This window comes from Syngnathoides biaculeatus, chromosome 16 (genome assembly GCF_019802595.1).
Source record: "Syngnathoides biaculeatus isolate LvHL_M chromosome 16, ASM1980259v1, whole genome shotgun sequence".
Taxonomy (NCBI): domain Eukaryota; kingdom Metazoa; phylum Chordata; class Actinopteri; order Syngnathiformes; family Syngnathidae; genus Syngnathoides; species Syngnathoides biaculeatus.
Window position 1 is genome coordinate 21884280 of NC_084655.1, and position 17984 is coordinate 21902263.

Consider the following 17984-nt stretch of genomic DNA (forward strand, 5'->3'; position numbering starts at 1 on the left):
CATGACTCACTGTAATACAAATAGATAACTTTATTTGGAAAACCAAAAGAAAGGAAAAATACATGGACAAAGTGACATTTTCCTGTGTCGTAAGTGCCAACTCGCACAGCAAATATTGCCATTTATATGCAACCTGCTTCAGTACTGAAATTGTACTACAGTGAGTGGTGGGAAGAGATGCTAATGCTGCCAAATGGCCTCACACTTTTTGAAGAGCTAGAAGAAGAGCAGTTATAAGGCAAATGAGTCTGTACAATATGAAAATGTTATCCCCCCTTTTCCACAAAAAAAAAAAAAAAAAAAAGTCGGGGGGGCGGGGCGTGATTGGGAAGCATCTCTATAAGCAGTCCATTGAGTTCTCTGGTAGTATTCCCAAAGGGGGGGCTTTGCCGGGAAGCGAGGACGGCGGGAGCATGGAGTTGGACGACGGGTCCACATTCTCAGAGTCCTCCATCCTCTCGGCGCAGCCTTCCCAGTTGATGTGGAACCTGGTGACGCGCGGGTTCGACGCCAGGATGTTCCTCTGGAGCTGGAGAGGGAAGCATGAACGGCAAAATTTAAGATCCGCCCCTGCGACAACGGTGTGAATTCTGTAAAATGAATCGTGTTTTATGTCAAAGTAGGTCCAACCTGTGCGTAGTCTGGTTTAATGGGAGGATTTTCACGGAGCTCCTGGTCTGTGTACTCGTTGTTGACGTAGTATCCGATGCGGATGAACTCCTGGCCTCGGTACGTGCAGGTGATCAGCACGACGGTGACGCCCACCGCGTCGCTCTCGGGGATCAGGCCCGTGTTTGGCGCATCTGCCTATCGAGAGAAAAACCAAAAACTGTTAAGATGGAGATTTTGAAGCCAGGAATATGTTATCGATTTATCGAATTGATTCTTCTACCGACAATGGGATCAAACTTGATTTACCATTCTTAGCAAGCTTGAGGTGCCCACACCTACATTCTACACCACATGCCAAGCGTCTATTTGTGTGTTATGGCTTTAAAAGGCGGGGACTGACCCGGTGAGTGACGTTGGAAGTCAGCGAATGAGAGTGCATAGTTGGCTGTTATTTGTTTAACCATTAGCCAGTTTGCAGTTTTAAGGCACCTGGTGACCCAGCAGAGCTCTGCGATCGACTGACTCAGGTCAAATCGTGGCGTGCAGAGTCCAAAGCAAACATGCTGAAGCAGCATTTAGCTATTATGCTGCACACAAATGGAATAGGTTGCCATTAGAGGTCAGCTCCAAGTGTGAATGTTTTTAAATCCAGGTTGAAAACTTCTTTTCTCATGCTTTTTACAATATATCCACTTTTTGATCGTATTACTTGCACTATATGCGGTTTTGTCTTTTTTCTTGTAATGTTTTATCATTTTTATTGTTTTTAATCCCATTTTCAATGTTTTATCTCTTTGTTTTCAAATGCCTTTAATCATGTAAAGCACACTGAGTCATCTCGTGTATGAAATGGGCTATACAAATAAATTTGCTTTGCTTTTGGTGTCAGTTCTGGTTTGTGTTGTGTTTTGTTAGGTGTTTAATGTTACCACTTCGTCACTAAAGCGATTGAAAGTGTACCAGAAGGAGAGCCTCTCCTTAACCGCTTACATGGGACATTAAAATATGCTCTAATTAGCGATGGTGTTGTGGTAAACTCATCCTGCCTTGTAATAGATACAAGGGCCTGAAAGATTAATTGGTCGGCATTAGTCATTTTAAAAGTGTCCATTAAAAAAAAAATTTAAACATAACAACATTCAAACAAAAATATTGGGACAATTTATTGCTGATTAGAACTTAAGTGAATACTAAAAACAAAGTATTCCAAAGCTGTCAAATGTTGTGCCTGTAATGCATTTATATTTGTTCTAAGCCTTGGAAAAAAAAAAAAAAAAGAATATTCTATTAATCGGCCGATTAATGTTATCGGGATTTTACTCAGCCAAATATCCGAACCAGCATTAGCTGCCGCCCCCCCCAAAAAAATCTACATCACTTCTGTTTTACATGTCTAAATGATCTCAAACTTTGGAGATTTCCTTGCTTTTACACACTCACCATTAAGTCAATTTATTTATTGATAATTGAATAATTAGGTTCATCATTGCAGCAATAAACTACAACGCCACGACTCCGTCACCTCACCTGGAACACAAACATATGTCGTCCGGCAGGTACAGGTCCGACCAGGACGGAGTCAAGAACTTGATCGTACTCTTCACTCTCCGCTGAGCCCACATAAATGATCTTCCACTCCAGGTCTGGGAAAAGCACCAAAAGGCTGTGACGTCACTCAGACAGATAATTAAGGAAGTAGAGCAGACCAAAAGTCTTACATCAAAATTACGAGATCATCCAAAACAAGTTTCATTTTAGTCAAGCCAGAGCAGTCTTTTAAAAAAAAAAAAAAAAAAGGGGGGGGGGGGGTTTTGATTAGCCCTGGGCTCTGGTCAGAAATATCGGAAGCGTGTCCGCTGGAACAAATGGACCTGAATGATCAGATGACACGTTTATTTTTATTGCAAACCTCTGACATTGTGATTTGCTTAGCATTAAAACTGCATTTAAACTTAACATGAAACATGTTTTTCAATGTACCAAATATTTTGTGTAATTAAAGAGCTTGAGTTCAATGAGGGGGGGGGTATATTTATTTTACAAAAATAGCTTTTCGAGTTGTGATGCAAATACTGTGATGTGGTATTTTTGCTCAAGGTTATTATACTGTCAGAATCTGACACTGTTCCATGGCGAAGCCTCAGCGAAAAACAACTAAAATTACTGCAGTTCGGTTGCAATGATTAATCATCTTCCATTTCATCGTTGACTCCAATACATTAAAAAAATTTATGCATTACGATGCCCCCTGGCGGCTGAGGCACGCACACCAGAAGGAGCAGGACCATTGAATTGTCATGATACATAAAAACTGTTCTGTTTTTTTATATTACATTAAATTATGACATGACTATGTTTCATGTAAAGTACAACAGCAAAGCAGAGATACTTTGTATTACGCGGTACACAAAATAATCGCTGTCAATGTGCAGTTCAGTGGTATTTAACTTTTAGGCAAAATACATTTGATTTTAATCTTTGAGGGTTGGTTGTTTTTATATCTGTTAACGTATATATATTTTCATCCCTCTTGTATGTGTAGTACGTTTTATCCAACTAATTATTTCAATTTAGTTCCTCGATATTCTTATATAAACTCTGCATGTTTTTGCTTTGGCATAAATATTTTATCATCCACCACCAGTCCAAAAAATACTTTCACAAGCCATTGAACAGCAAAGTGTCCCAATACTTTTGACTGGTAGTGTACTTCTTGGGAACAAAACATTTTTTTTTTTTGCTAAACACGAGCCTTCGTGAAAGAAGTCTGTCACGGAACGAATTTGATTCGTAAGTCAAGACACAACAGTAATCTTTCAGTACAACAAAGAACAATTGAATAACTTCTAGTAGTAGCTGCTATTAAATTGATTCAACATTCGTGCAAAGTACAGAGAATAAAGTCAGCTAGCCGAGGGTTAGCGGTTAGCATTTTCGTGACATGTCCCACAGCGGCACCGCTCACCTTCGGGCAGGTCCTCCATGCACTCAAAAGTTATTTCGAACTGGAAGGGGTTCCCGAACGGGCTGGGGTTGTCCAGAACGGCCACATTCAACACTTGTACCTTGGCCATCGTGGAAGGCGCTGGTCTCGTGCGAGTGTTAGCACGACGCTGCTAAACACACGCACACAAAAGAAACACAAGACGCTTCAAAGCCCTATTCCGGGGATTACCTTTAAAAGCTCACTTCGCCGCTTAGCAAATAAACACGGCAAACGGGTTCTAAACGAGGAAAGTTAGTTACACGATAGAATACACGCAATTTTGTCGCATAGTACAAAAAGTGGGAAGCTCTTTTTTTCCGCACAAAAACCGTTTCGAGGGTGATGTTCCCCGTTCTCCCGCCGCTTTGAGAACCTTACCCAAGATGCCTTGCGCCAACTCGGGAAGACGGTGAGCTTCCGGTTGCCTGATAAAGAATAACGCCGCTCTGCGGTCGACGGCAGAAGTACACTCACTGGATCCAACATGGAGGACATTATCAAGATTCACAGGATACAGCTTTTTCATTGAGTTTGCAATTATATAATTTAATGAGCATCTAATATTTCATTTTGGTCATTAACTTATCCGAAAATCCAAAAAATAAACTTCTATATTTTTTTTTACAAAGGTGACCACTAATTAATACACACCTTGAACATTTTATTGAACTGCGTAATGACAATATTGATAACTAATAATTGCTTATTTTTACGTATGTGCTCATTATACGCAGTAAACTGACATTTTCATTCATCTTGTTGCCTTAACATCTATTATTATCCGTGTCATGATATTGAAATATAAACATCAATTGTATTATCTTGACATCTCTTATCACATTTCATTTTAGTATTTTACCACGACATTAATATATATATAAAAGGAATGCTTAATTTACTCATATATTTATATTTACAGACGTGATCAAATCCATTAATCAATTCACACACTGAGCATTATTTTATTGCATTTATGTTTATGGAACCTAAAACAATATATTAGCATTTAATAATCCCGTCTATTTTATTATTATATTTTCGCATATTTAAATTTTACCCCGCCGTGAATACAAAACGTTATGTCTTGTCTTTGAATACTGGATATTTTTCATGATTTCACATTTTTGAACCACTTTTTTAAATTTAAAAGTATTTGATTAAATAAATAAAAAAGCTAATCCTACTTTGATTAAAATGTAATTTACTTTTTGTTGTTTTTACTTTCTCCATTTAAAAAAATACAATTATAAAGACATTTTACATCAATGACCATAAATTTATTTAATTGGCCTTATATTCATTTGATTACATTATTGTACCGGATCATTACAATAAAAAAAAATTTCCTTGAATTTTATTTAATGGATATCCTCACAAATTCTTAATCCTTTTAACTACAAAAGTTGGTCTCACGCTGCAAATGACCGCCATGTTGCCTATTTCTTTTTTTTTTTTTTTTTCAATTAATTTAATTTTTTGGTGTGTTTGTGCGTGTGTGTGTGTGTCCAGTTCAGGTGCCGAGAAAGGGAGATTAGGTCCGGATTAGGACGCGGTGGGTTCGCTCGGTTGCAGGTTTTCATCCCAATAAAAATCCCAGGAATGTCTGCGGCTCGATGTGAGGAAGTGCGGACGTTCACCGCGTGGGGGCGCTCTATCTCGTACTACAATTACTGTATTCCACTCCAAGCAGGTTGCTAAGGGGGTTGAGGTGCAAAACCGTTGCTCTCATATTCGAGAGAGGGAAAGAGAGAAGGGGGCGGGTTATGTTCTGAGAGCAAAACATATCTCCTCCTAATATTCCGCAAGAGGTTTTGAGCGAGGGGATGGGCGCTTTTTTGAAGTGGACTTTGCACAAAGGAGGATTTGTGCCGCTGCCGCCGGTGCAAGGTGCGCTCAGGTAATGTAACACCGAGGCAGGTGAACACGTGACCAAGTCGCCAAAGTGTTTTTGCCTGAACAGGATGCGAACCCGCCGCTCGCGACGAAAGCGGCCCGCTTCTTATCCCGCTTTCTTATTCTTATGATTCATAGCGTGTATCAGAAGAAGGTGTGGAATGCGCGCCCGGTGACTGGATTGTGCGTTTAGGTTGGCGGAAGTCGGCGTTCCCCAAAGTCTTTCTTCTTCCTCTTCGTCGACCTGAAAGCAGCCTGACCGATTGAGGTTTGTGGTGTTGGTGTTGTATTTCTAATAATTATTATTAGCATGGCAATATTAGCAATATGAAGGTTATAACGCAGCTAGCCACCAGGCACCATTTGGGTGACTCACACAAATGGAAGAAGAAGTGAACTAAAATGATCCAAACCGGGGATTGAGTTGATTTTGAAATCCATATAATCAGATTTGATGCTATGCTATGTTGTTGTGTTTTATGATTCTATATCCAATATATATATATATATTTGGCCACTTTCACTGTACTTTGATACCTACACTAAGTTGTACTGCAACAAGTCTCTTTCCCCCCTCTTCTATCCTCAACATTTTGTATTGGACAGAAACATCCATCCATTTTCTTAGCCGCTTATCCTCACAAAGGTTGCGGAGAGTGCTGGAGCCTTTCCCAGCTGTCAACGAGCAGGAGGCTGGGTTACACTTTGAACTGGTCCCCTGCCAATCGCAGGGCACATAGAGACAAACAGCCGCACTCACAATCACGTCCATCCATCCATTTTCTTAGCCGCTTATCCTCACAAGGGTCGCGGGACTCACAATCACACCTAGAGTGTCCAATACATGTTGCATGATTTTGGGATGTGGGAGAAAACCCACGCAGGCACGGAGAGAACGTGCACACTCCACACAGAGGGGGGTCCGGGATTGAACCCGGGACCTCAGAAATGTGAGGCCAACGCTTTCCATCTGAGCCACCGTGCTGCCCAGAAACATACAATGGGTATAAATTGAAACAAATTTTAGTTGTGTTATACAAAAAAATAAAAAATCAAGCGTTACGTCAGCTATGACCTGTACAACTCAGCCGACAACAATAACCGGATCTTTTTGAGAGGCGCAGTAAAAACAAGCAGTTGAAATATTATGGTTGCACAAGTGTGCACACCCTTTTTCTCAGTGCGTGCCTCGATTGGACTCATCGCATTCCGACCGTTGTGAGCACGCACCTGCTACTACGTCACCCCTGCCTCTGATTCACGCCATATTTCAGCTGTTCTAGTGGACTTTCTTTGACATTTTTTTGCAGTCATAATTTACGGTGCACCCCTCTCCAAAAGATGTATTCCTTTTTTTTTTTTTTTTTTTTTCAGTCAAGTCATGCAGGTTATAGTTGGTCACACATTTTTGTTATGATTTATCTTTGTCTCATTTTTCTCAAAAAAAAAATGAGACTAAGCATGTCGGCCCGCGTGCGTTCCGCCCTCGGTCGGGTCGGACCGGATTTATTTAGCTTTGCTGCTTTTTGCGGTGACTCAACGCTTGTTCCTCGTCTCCGTTTAAAATAGTCATCAGGAGCAAGCTGTTGTCGGTTCCTAAAGGGAGGCCTTATCATGAGATGAACCCCGGCTGATGCCAGCGAGACCCGGTCCACGCCCGCACGCATGGCCGACGGCGTGGCGCTGGGGAGGGTCCTCCTCCTCCTTCTTCTTCTGCTGTTCAGCGCTAATCTCTCCTCGGGTGAGTCACCGGCCTCCGTCCACAGCTATTGGACGTACGATAAAAATATCGTAATTCGTGGCCTGCAGAGGACACATGGTTATAATGCTAACGCTAAAGTGGCGCTAACACTAACGCCGCACTAACAGGGCTGGTTAAAAAAAAACATACTGTTAAAAATCACTGAGACACGGCAGTAACACGCTAGCGCAGCGCTAACAGCGTCGGACCGGTAAAAGTCACTTCCTCGGCACATATATTCCAGCGCTCTCACTCTTACCCTTTCCGCTCGAGTGCCCCCTTGCGGCCGCGAGGAAAAGAAATGCACAAATTAGCCGCATCAGCGCATAAACCGCCGCCGGGAATTACGGTAATAAGAAGTTGGCCCCTACACACGCAAGCGCAGGAATGACACGCAAACGCCGGAGCCGGGATTCGAACTGGGAACATGCGAAGTGTGAGGCAGATGCGCTGACGCTTCGCTAAGTGCGTCTCTAAGTGTAGCATATGTGCCATAAGTGAGATGTCTGCCCAAGCACAGTCCGGTTGTATTTAACTTTGAAGTTTCATCTTTTATCGCAATGTTTATGTTCAAACTGTCTACGATAATATTACAGATAGTCTTTCAAAATTTTCAACTTTTTTTTTTAACTTTTGGTCTGTGTCGTTACATTTTAATATCAGCTAAATTGTTTTTTTTTTTTTTTTTTGTGGGAGGTTGTACACGGTGTACAAAGTCTGAGAACTGCCGCGCGAGTCGACTTCACTTCCGAACCAAATTTCCACGCGTAGCCGCAGCATAATGCTGCTAGGAAGGAAAAAAAAAAGATGAAAGACATATTTTGTAATGAAACAGTGCAGCTTATCAGGCCATAATTCAATTTCCCAGGGCCTCGTCCTCCTCCTTCTTGCTCCCGGTCTGCCCCCCCCCCCTTTGCACTCTTATCACGTTGCCCTTTCGTCCTTGCTAGCTGGACTATTTGCCCTGGTGAATTATTGACTCCTGGAGTCGGAGATCTGTTTTTTTTTTTTGTTTTGTTTTGTGGTGGTTGTTGTTTTTTTCCCCCAAAAAGTCCTTCCAGTCGAAACTAGCCGCTGCGATAACGTTTTCGATGAGTCGTGCTGTTTGTTTTGATCTCGGCGTTGATTTGATTCTTTGATTCAGCTGACCGGATTGGTAGCGGCTCCGCACTCCGCATTCCTCCTCCTCCTCCTCCTCCACCTCCAAGTGGTTACTGTGTAGTTTCGTGATGTCACCGAGTCATCACATGGTCGCCCACATTGATTAAAAAAAAAAAAAAAAGGGGGCCCAGAGAGAGTGCGGACACAGCTTTTATGCTTACCGCGGTGAGCAGAATGTGCAGCACTCTTAGTTGTGAGATAAAAAATGTCAGCGGTGCGCAATTTGTGAGGGAGGACTGTTTTCACATTCTTGCATGCGTATGTGCAGTGGAAAAAATACTTTTTTTTTTTTTTTTTTGGAACTCGGTTGTACTTGCCTCAGTGATCAGCGTGAGTGGAGACAACCTAATGAATATAATAATAAAAAAAAAAATCATTAACTCATGATTTATGTACAGTACCAAAAAGAACAGAGCTGCCAATCTGACTACTTTTATTCCTTTGTGAGATTTTGGTACTATAAATGAATCTCCAACAACTCATTTAGTACACTGATTTAAAAAAACAAAAAAAACAAAAAACAAGACTGGATAGCGCATACATATCTAGGGGTGTGTCGATTGGTTGAAGCCAGTTGACCGCCATCTTGGTACTCCCAAAAACTTGTGACATGGGTTACAGGTTGCATTATGGCGAAGGTTTTCTCCAAATTTGGCATGTAGAATTAAAACTGGTCGTGTGAGCTTGACATTTTTTCACTTCTGGTAACATGACGGAATTTTAATCCGACTTGGTAAACTAAAAAAGGCAAAGTGCAAAGGAAAGACATAGAACACCGTGACTCGCAAGAAACCTTGCATATTAGCTAGGGCTCAATTTCCGTGACACGTTAACTTTTCCCAAAATACGCTGTGAATCACTATCACCATAAAATAGTAAAAAAAACAAGCATTTTTTGTCATAAAAACAAAAATTTTTTGGGATATGTTTTTGAAAATAAGGACTCGCAATGGGAAAACGCATTGTTCATTTGTTGTCTCTGCAACGTCCTATTTCAGACAGAAAATTGAAACTTGTCGCCTCGCATTTGAAAATCAAATTCAATTTGCAGATTTGTGTATTATGAAATACATTTAAAAAATGCACAGAAAATGTGTTTTCTTGCTTATCCACTGATGAAGTTTGGGAAAGTACTTACATCTCTTTTTCGTGAAAAACCGTCAGCAGAGAGTGAACAGTGGACAACAACAAGCATAAAAAAAACTTTGTTCAAGTGAATTAAGCTAATCGGAATGGAAAAAAGCCTTTACAAACAAACTTTAACAGTGTCAAAGTAAATCTTTCTAACTCACCTGTGGAATGTTTTCTCACAGCCACGAAACTGCCGATTAACGCACAGGTCGGCATGGTTGTTTTGGGAGTAGCAAGATGGCGGATATCCGCTTCCGGCGACTTCAGCTTTGGTGGCCAATGAGCTCTCCAGTCTTTTTTTTTTTTTTTTAAGATCAGTGGTTTCGCGTGCTTGAGTTGAAGCTGCACTTGGTTCTTGTTCTTTTCACTTGTTTATCGCTGTGAATGTACCAGACTAAGACAATAGTTTAAAATCCTTCAATTTCTGTGTTTTAGCCTTTTCTTGCTTTCCTCCCGACAGGTAATAACACTGTATCAACTGACTTCCGATCACATAACACGACAGTAAGTGAAAACTTTTTTGGTTTCTTTTTTTCCTCTTATCAGAAATCTTTGAAATTAATTGGCTGACTAAATCTCAGATACAGGTTACACCCTAACATTGGAAAATGTTTTAAAATGATGTATCCAAGGCAGGGGTGTCAAACTCATTTTTGTCGCGGGCCACATTTTACTGACGGTTCCCCTCGGAGGGCCGTTATGACCGCCTTATCAAATTTACATATGAAATTTATGAACTGTAATCAGAAATCGAGTTATGGGTTTTTTAACTATTGTTGGTTGTTAACACAAAAATGCTAGTAATTTTTAAACGTTATCATTTATGATATGACAATTTGAAATTTTGGTCCAGATTTGAACAAAAATCGTGAAAGTTGATGCATATGATTTGCCTTCGCGGGCCACATAAAATCATGCGGCGGGCCTGATCTGGCCCGCGGGCCTTGATCTACGGTCTCGTTAATTTCACAAAAAGCTGATTCGACCATGACGTCGTTATGATGTCACACTGATGACACATGACAACAAAAATCAAATGTGAAATAAAGACACGAGAATTTTTTTTTTCCGCAAGCGACTTTCTTCTGGATTCTGATTGGCTAATTCCTGCATTTTCCAAATATTTTTCCAACCCCTTGTGCTTTTTCTCATTTCCTTCCAGGGCCCTAACGTGGCGGCCATCGTGGCGCCCACCGTGACGCTGGGCCTGGTCGCCGCGGCTTCGGCGGCGGCGGCGGCCTGGCTGCTGTGCGTGGTCAAAAAGAAGCGGCGGACGGAAGGCGCGTACAGACCCAGCGCCGAGGAGCAGTGCGGCGCTCGCAGCGTGGCCGCCGCCGACGTGCTCAAACTCCCCAAGGAGGAAAGACTCATTTGAGGACCGGCCCCCCCTTCTTTTTTTTTTTTCAGGAGGGGAGGGGCGGTCCCTGTTTGAAAAAAAAAAACAACATACCGACAAACAGCTTTTTCAATCATTTCCTCTGCACAAGTGAAAGAAGAGCTCCAGTATTTCATCGCTAAGCAACCGTTTCATATCTTTTTCTAAAGTGGCTTTAATGGCATTTCATGTCATATTTTCTTCTCTATGTATTACATCAATATCGCTTCTTTCCTTTTCGTTTTGTTATTTATGCTTTTTGTCCAATAAATACCTGCTGAATTCGTACGAGTTGTCTTTTGTCATGTCATTATCCAAGCCGCTTATCCTCGCAAGGGTTGCGGGAAAGCTGGAGCCTATCCCGGCGAGCTTCGGGCGAAAGGCGGACTACACCCTGAACTGGTCGCCAGTCGGTCGCAGGGCAGATATCGACACCATCACTGAGCGGGAATCGATCCCATGATGCCCGCACCAGAGGCAGACGCGTGTACCACTACATCATCAGTGACTCTTCAAGTTGTATTTTCTGCCTGCCAAAATAATAATGAAATGATTTAAAAGGTGGCATGGAGGAGCAGCTGTAAAGCGCTGGCCTCACAGGTGTGAGGACTCGGGTTCAAATCCCGACCTCGCCTGTGAGGAGTTTGCTTTTTCTCCCCGCGCCTGTGTGGGTTTTCTCTGGGCACTCCGGTTTCCTCCCACATCCCGAAAACATGCAGCATTAATTGGACACCCTAAATTGCCCCAAGGTGTGATTGTGACTGCGGTTGTTTGTCTCTGTGCCCTGTGACTACTGGTAACCAGTTCAGGGTCTGCCCCGCTTCCTGCCCGGTGTCAGCTGGGATAGGCGCCGGCAACCCTGTGAGCCTTGTGAGGATAAGCGGTTCAGAAAATTGCACCTAAGGCCAATTTAGAGTGTCCAATTAACGTTGCGTGTTTTTGGAATGTGTGAGGAAACCGGAGTGCCCGGAGAAAAGCACGGGGAGAACATGCAAACTCTACATAGGCGAGGCCGGGATCGAACCCGGGACCTCAGAACTGTGAGCACAACACTTTACCAGCTGATCCACCGTGCCTCCCCCCTCCCCCAAAAAATGCACTAAATGATGAATTTCTAAATCAAGGGGGCTTATAATGTATTTTTCTTCAGTTAAAAAAAGTTATATCATTAAATATCTGGTTGATTTATTGTAAATAATACAATCATTAGTCAAATAACCCGTTTTCAATTTTTTGTTAAAGTCAATACATTAAAAGGTTAAAAATAGAAAAAGTTAATTGTAGCATATTTCATGTTGACAGTCATAGTTTTTGTTTATCTTTGTAAATGGATAATAGATGAACTGTAACTAAAATAGAAAATAAATGAACCCAATTGCCGCGAAGTTAGCCCCAGCCAACACAATAAAGACGCTAATGGCAACGTTTGAATCAGATTATTATTATTTTTTTTAATGCTTCTCCAGTGGAAAGGCTTCACAGTTAAAACTTGCTTGCTTGGAAACAATGACAAGAGGTGCAAATATCAGGCTCGAGTGCTTTTACAACACGACGACAAAAAAAACAAACAAAAAAAAAAAAAACAAGCGAAACCTTCACTGGCGTCGCCGAGACAACGGCCGTGTTCGGAATCTCACCGCACAAAAAAAAAAAAAAAAAAATTATCGTGGCCTAAATAGTGAAGTGCGGCTGCCATTTTGTAGTGCGGCTCAAATTAGTTCAGGTGAGTGCAAGGTTCTATAGTGGCCTTAAAGTATCCCACAATGCATCTTGAAAAGTATTGCGCAATCGAGGGGTGTTGAAGTTAGGGGAGGAGCTTCATTTAGACGGGACATATCTTTGTCTAATAACGATGTAGTGATTAGCGCATGTTTAAAACACAGCAGAGCAACGTGAAGCTAAAATGGAAAGGACGGGGCGTGGTTTTCGCGAGGTTTCTAGGCCCCCTCTTCCTCGCCCTCTTCTTCAAACTCGCCCTCCTCGGCGGTGGCGTCCTGGTACTGCTGGTACTCGGACACCAGGTCGTTCATGTTGCTCTCGGCCTCGGTGAACTCCATCTCGTCCATGCCCTCGCCCGTGTACCAGTGCAGGAAAGCCTTGCGGCGGAACATGGCGGTGAACTGCTCCGAGATGCGCTTGAACAGCTCCTGGATGGCCGTGCTGTTGCCGATGAAGGTGGCGGCCATCTTGAGGCCGCGGGGCGGGATGTCGCACACGGCCGTCTTCACGTTGTTGGGGATCCACTCCACGAAGTAGCTGCTGTTCTTGTTCTGGACGTTCAGCATCTGCTCGTCCACCTCCTTCATGGACATGCGGCCGCGGAAGACGGCCGCCACGGTCAGATAGCGGCCGTGGCGCGGGTCGCACGCCGCCATCATGTTCTTGGCGTCGAACATCTGCTGGGTGAGCTCGGGTACCGAGAGGGCGCGGTACTGCTGGCTCCCCCTGCTGGTGAGGGGGGCGAAACCCGGCATGAAGAAGTGCAGGCGGGGGAAGGGCACCATGTTGACGGCTAGCTTGCGCAGGTCGGCGTTGAGCTGGCCGGGGAAGCGCAGGCAGGTGGTGACGCCGCTCATGGTGGCCGACACCAAGTGGTTGAGGTCTCCGTAAGTGGGCGTGGTCAACTTGAGGGTGCGGAAACAGATGTCGTAGAGCGCCTCGTTGTCAATGCAGTACGTCTCGTCCGTGTTCTCCACCAGCTGGTGCACCGACAGGGTGGCGTTGTACGGCTCCACCACCGTGTCGGACACTTTGGGCGAGGGCACCACGCTGAAGGTGTTCATGATGCGGTCCGGGTACTCCTCGCGGATCTTGCTGATGAGCAGCGTCCCCATGCCGGAGCCGGTGCCGCCGCCCAGCGAGTGCGTGAGCTGGAAGCCCTGCAGGCAGTCGCAGCTCTCCGCCTCCTTCCTCACCACGTCCAAGACCGAGTCCACCAGCTCGGCTCCCTCCGTGTAGTGACCCTTGGCCCAGTTGTTGCCGGCACCGCTCTGACCTACAAAAGGTGCGTTCTGCGTCAAAGATCACACGCCGTTCTACGTGGGCCGGCGAGCTCTCGTAAAACCTGATGACTAACCAGATCCATCCCGAATGGCTAATCTGTCATGCCCCGCTTCCCTTCTCGCGCAATGAACTCTTCCATCTTTTGAACGCATACCGTAATGTACAGACTTGATTCAGGAAGACATTGGCTTGACAATAATCACCCCAAGAAGAATCTGAAGGGGGAACCTCCTCCAATTGTAGTTCATTTTACGAAGGGCTATTCCCAATCTTTGCAGTCCACCACGGTCCCAGGCCCCACCAATGTCTGAGTACGCCTCCGAGTTTCCCATGAATGACTCACCAAAGACGAAGTTGTCAGGTCTGAAGATCTGACCGAAGGGACCGGACCTGACGGAATCCATGGTTCCGGGCTCCAGATCCACCAGGATGGCGCGTGGGACGTACTTCCCGCCTGTTAGCACCAAGAACCGTTTGCAAACTTTTGACAGCAACCCAACACTAACAATCAGTGAAGATGAAATGCAGATTTAAATGCGCTGAATTTGAAATATTGCACGTGTTGGGTGGATAGAGCGCCTGCATGTGACGTCACCGTTTTCACGGCGCCATATTGAGGGTCAAAAAGAGCCGCTCGACAGAGTGGGGGATATTGAACCGGACCAGAATATTCACAAAGCCCGAGACTTGTTGTACTGTTGGTTGTTACAACAGACTGGACAGATATTCAAAGAGATCGTTCTATGGAACACCAGCTGAAAATACGAGAAAATATTGATGGATTTTTGCAATTAAACGCGATGGATGGTGCCCAACAAACTACACATGACTGTGTAGTGATTGCTTCACTTCAAGTAGGAATTATTCTTTTCAATCTCAAATTCCCAAGAAGTATTTATAATATCAAGTTGGCTCATCTGAGAACAAGGCGTTAACAAAAAAAAAAAAAAAAAAAAAACGACAGCGAGTCATCTCCAACGTACACGGAAGCATGTTGCGGCCACACGTTAAACTTCGGTAAACCTCTCCCCGACATGTTTTTTTTTTTTTTAAATGTGCATTTTTCTCCAGGTTCAATGCGTATTTAAAAAAAGAAAATAAACGGTCGTTCACACAAAGGTTTACCCAATTTCAACGTTAGGCCGCAACGCGCTTCCGTGTACGGGGGCTGCAGCCTATCCAAGGGGTTTATTTTCTCTTTTTACTGTCACGGAGAAGTTTACCGAAGTTTAACATGTGGCCCCAAAATGCTTCGCGTAGAGGAGCCGACTCGCTGTCATTCTCCCCCCCCCCCCCTCCAATCATAGTTAATGAATGCGAACTTATGTAAAACCAGGGGTCATTCATTTAAATATTGCTATTTGTATTGGAAAAAAATGTGACTGGGTCCATCGCTACGTGGGATTTATTCTCCATTGAGAACAGATCCAGCAAGGAAGTATTTGTACACGTCCAGACTTTTCGACGCTTTCAAACTCTTCCGTGGAAATCTCGACGACTTACTCACCAGATCCATGTGCAGATCCAGTTGTCCAAGTTAAGCGGAAGCGGGTTAACAGTCCAATTTCGGCGAAAACATCGACTTCGCCATGAAATACGGGTCGTCCATGCCGAAGTGTCTCTCATTTTTCCACGTACCTTCGTTTATTATCACCTTCTAAATGTTTAACGGTATCGAACAAAACTCTGGACCTCGCGCTATCAGAGATATTTTCGCGTCGTCTCCAATTTAGCATTGTAGAATTGCTTGTTTGACCGACACTTCCGGCCAGTGTCGTGATATGATGACGTAGGTGCACGTGATCTATACCTACTTTTGAAGTCGAGCACAGGAATGCCAAGCAGAACAATTAACTGCTCGTCCACTAGATGGCGGAAGGCACAAGTTATCCGGGCATTGCCAGTCGCTCAACCAGGCACGATTTACATATTTCAGCGATGTAGATGAAGCAGATCCACGCAACTTTTTGTAACATTTATGTTACTACACAGTTCGAAAGTCATAATCGCACTCTTTAGTCATAGAAATATGTATATGTAAATTTCAGCATGTGCAAAAAAAAAGGATGGACAACAACTTTTTTTGTGCATTTGGGGGAGGGGAGTTTGTTGAAAATGTCTTAAGATTTTAAAAATCATGGGGGGCTAATGGCATCTGGACCAACCCCCGATGCATTCATTATTGATGACGGTGGGTGTGCCGTCTCTGTCGTTTATTATTAATTGGATAATGCATTTTTTTTGTTGTTTTGACCCCCAAATGAAGTCTGCACTTTACCCGTGGCCTCGTTGTAGTACACGCTGATCCTGTCGAGCTGCAGGTCGCTGTCGCCATGATACGTTCCGGTGGGGTCGATGCCGTGCTCGTCGCTGATCACCTCCCAGAACTGCACGGAACCGCACACAAACGCACAAAAAAAAAAAAAAAAAAAAATGAACCTTTGCCGGCGGAGATGCATTATTCAAACCACGCGTGTTCATTCATCGAAGCGGCATCGCTTACGTTTTAACCTGTGGTGGAAAAAAAATGCATGAAACTAGTGGAATGCAAAAATATTTAAAGAATCATAATAATAACTGCGTGTTTTAAAAGAAGTAGAGTTTTAGTGAGGTTAAAAAAAAATAGGTCACTGAATAGGAGAAGGGGGGAGGGGCTCCACCCTGAGATTTCGTGACATAATTGACCAGAAGCGGTGCAATTTCATCAGGTATATGTCGATTTTCTTTTTCATGCAAAATGATGATTTTGGAAGCCCATCTACGTTGTGCACAAGTGCAAAAAAACAAAACAAAACACTGAATGCGCGCAATTTACGCTCGGTACTTTTCACGATCGGCTTCACGTGCAACATGCATTGCAAAACCTTCCCTTCTGGAACATTCTGCGATGGGCTTGGCTCGCCCCGCTCCGCCGCTTCGACGAACGCACGAATGAATGAACGCACGCACTAATCTGTGCACGTTTAAAAATAGCCCCAAACCCGATTATTACCTTGGCGCCGATCTGGTTTCCGCACTGGCCGGCCTGCAGGTGCACAATTTCGCGCATTTTTTTTTTTTTTTTTTTTGGATCTTCCGGAGGACGAAGGTTCGAAAAGAAGAGGAAGGAGACGGAGAGAAGCGACGATGGCTCCCGGCTGCACAAACGACGTCTGTTTGTGTCCCAGTTGGCTGCGCCGCCTCCCTTTCGGATCGCTTCGACTGGGCTGGAGCGGTGGCGCAAGCTGACGTCATCGCCATGGCAACCAAAGAGCGGAGGAGAGGGGGGCGGGGCGAGGATGCGACCCGCATAAGATACTCGCATTTTCTTCTCACGCACCCGCTGAACTCATTTCATTTTTTTTTTTTTTTGTTCTCCCTTCGGAGAAGCATTTGGAACGTATGAAAAATGCATTATGTCGACCAACTCCTTGTAAATAATGATGAGGCCTTCAGGTGCGCTCGTTTTGTTCTCTTGGATGGCACACATGACAAGAAAAGCTCACCGGGCACAATATTAGGTACACTTCAGACCCAAAACTGGAGCTGTGTGAAACATTTTTACAGGCATTTAAATTGCACACATTGTTGAAATATATATATATATATATATATATATATATATACATATATATGGTATGCAATATAGTTGGGATAGTTCTGGATTCCCTGCACACGCATCAAGTGTGTTTTTAAAGAATAATCTTTTGTTATTTGACTATTTCTGCAAATGTGTCCGAAATGGCTGGCTCAGCCGGTGGTGGCTTTTTGCGCAAGGTAAGCAGAGCCGCACCCGGTTTTTGTTGGATGCAGTTAAGCCTCAACGGTCAGACTCTGCGGCCTGATTACGCCCACATCGACACCTCTCGAGCAGTAAAGCTACAGCTAGATCGAGCTAGCAGAGCCTGCTCGGCCCATGGTTGTCATGGTAACAAAATCCGTACCTGCCGTTGGAAGCGAGGTGGTCGCCCATTTGTCCAAACACAACACTGCCCATCACCAAAAGAACCGTTTACCTACAGTTAAGCATGATTTTTTTTAAACAGTCATTTCATTTCTGAAAGAAAAGTCAGGAAAAGCCTACCAGAACATCCGAAGGTCAT

General features: G+C 43.9%; 3 protein-coding genes across 6 annotated transcripts; 1 reads left to right on the forward strand and 2 right to left on the reverse strand.

The window, feature by feature from the left end:
• Nucleotides 1-15: 15 nt before the first annotated feature.
• On the reverse strand, nucleotides 16-4076 carry LOC133514407 (histone chaperone asf1b-B). Its single transcript, XM_061846083.1, has 5 exons — nucleotides 3977-4076; nucleotides 3578-3728; nucleotides 2140-2255; nucleotides 631-807; nucleotides 16-529 (listed from the first exon to the last, which is right to left on the reverse strand). Exons 2-5 carry the CDS (start codon nucleotides 3684-3686, stop codon nucleotides 338-340), a joined length of 594 nt encoding a protein of 197 aa, XP_061702067.1. The 5' UTR covers nucleotides 3687-3728; nucleotides 3977-4076; the 3' UTR covers nucleotides 16-337.
• A 1247-nt stretch (nucleotides 4077-5323) lies between these two features.
• On the forward strand, nucleotides 5324-11187 carry crb3a (crumbs homolog 3a). 2 transcript variants are annotated; one of them, XM_061845818.1, is made up of 5 exons: nucleotides 5324-5495; nucleotides 5630-5759; nucleotides 7061-7232; nucleotides 9960-10028; nucleotides 10687-11187. In XM_061845818.1, the coding sequence occupies exons 3-5, from the start codon at nucleotides 7125-7127 to the stop codon at nucleotides 10897-10899; spliced, it is 390 nt and encodes a 129-aa protein (XP_061701802.1). In that variant the 5' UTR covers nucleotides 5324-5495; nucleotides 5630-5759; nucleotides 7061-7124; the 3' UTR covers nucleotides 10900-11187. The 2 variants fall into 2 exon arrangements, with proteins under 2 accessions (XP_061701802.1, XP_061701803.1); XM_061845819.1 differs by having other exon boundaries at nucleotides 5332-5495; nucleotides 9985-10028.
• A 1143-nt stretch (nucleotides 11188-12330) lies between these two features.
• Nucleotides 12331-17157, reverse strand: tubb4bl (tubulin, beta 4B class IVb-like). 3 transcript variants are annotated; one of them, XM_061845815.1, is made up of 4 exons: nucleotides 16895-17157; nucleotides 16181-16289; nucleotides 14246-14356; nucleotides 12331-13894 (listed from the first exon to the last, which is right to left on the reverse strand). In XM_061845815.1, the coding sequence occupies exons 1-4, from the start codon at nucleotides 16949-16951 to the stop codon at nucleotides 12837-12839; spliced, it is 1335 nt and encodes a 444-aa protein (XP_061701799.1). In that variant the 5' UTR covers nucleotides 16952-17157; the 3' UTR covers nucleotides 12331-12836. The 3 variants fall into 3 exon arrangements, with proteins under 3 accessions (XP_061701799.1, XP_061701801.1, XP_061701800.1); XM_061845817.1 differs by lacking the exon at nucleotides 16895-17157 and adding an exon at nucleotides 16406-16424; XM_061845816.1 differs by lacking the exons at nucleotides 16181-16289; nucleotides 16895-17157 and adding an exon at nucleotides 15410-15690.
• Between the last annotated feature and the right edge of the window lie 827 nt (nucleotides 17158-17984).

Bases quoted from the DNA above. Each gene is read 5' to 3' on its own strand.
- LOC133514407 (XM_061846083.1), bottom strand. From the start codon at position 3,686: ATGGCCAAGGTACAAGTGTTGAATGTGGCCGTTCTGGACAACCCCAGC. The intron at 2,256-3,577 runs GTGAGCGGTGCC...TGCTTTTCCCAG, and splicing joins CATGGAGGACCTGCCCGAAG to ACCTGGAGTGGAAGATCATT. The intron at 530-630 runs GTTGGACCTACT...TTCCCTCTCCAG, and splicing joins TTAAACCAGACTACGCACAG to CTCCAGAGGAACATCCTGGC.
- crb3a (XM_061845818.1), top strand. From the start codon at position 7,125: ATGCCAGCGAGACCCGGTCCACGCCCGCACGCATGGCCGACGGCGTGG. The intron at 7,233-9,959 runs GTGAGTCACCGG...TCTGTGTTTTAG, and splicing joins CAGCGCTAATCTCTCCTCGG to CCTTTTCTTGCTTTCCTCCC. The intron at 10,029-10,686 runs GTAAGTGAAAAC...ATTTCCTTCCAG, and splicing joins TCCGATCACATAACACGACA to GGCCCTAACGTGGCGGCCAT.
- tubb4bl (XM_061845815.1), bottom strand. From the start codon at position 16,951: ATGCGCGAAATTGTGCACCTGCAGGCCGGCCAGTGCGGAAACCAGATC. The intron at 14,357-16,180 runs GTAAAGTGCAGA...TGGTGCTAACAG, and splicing joins GTACTACAACGAGGCCACGG to GCGGGAAGTACGTCCCACGC. The intron at 13,895-14,245 runs GTGAGTCATTCA...CACCTTTTGTAG, and splicing joins ACCTGACAACTTCGTCTTTG to GTCAGAGCGGTGCCGGCAAC.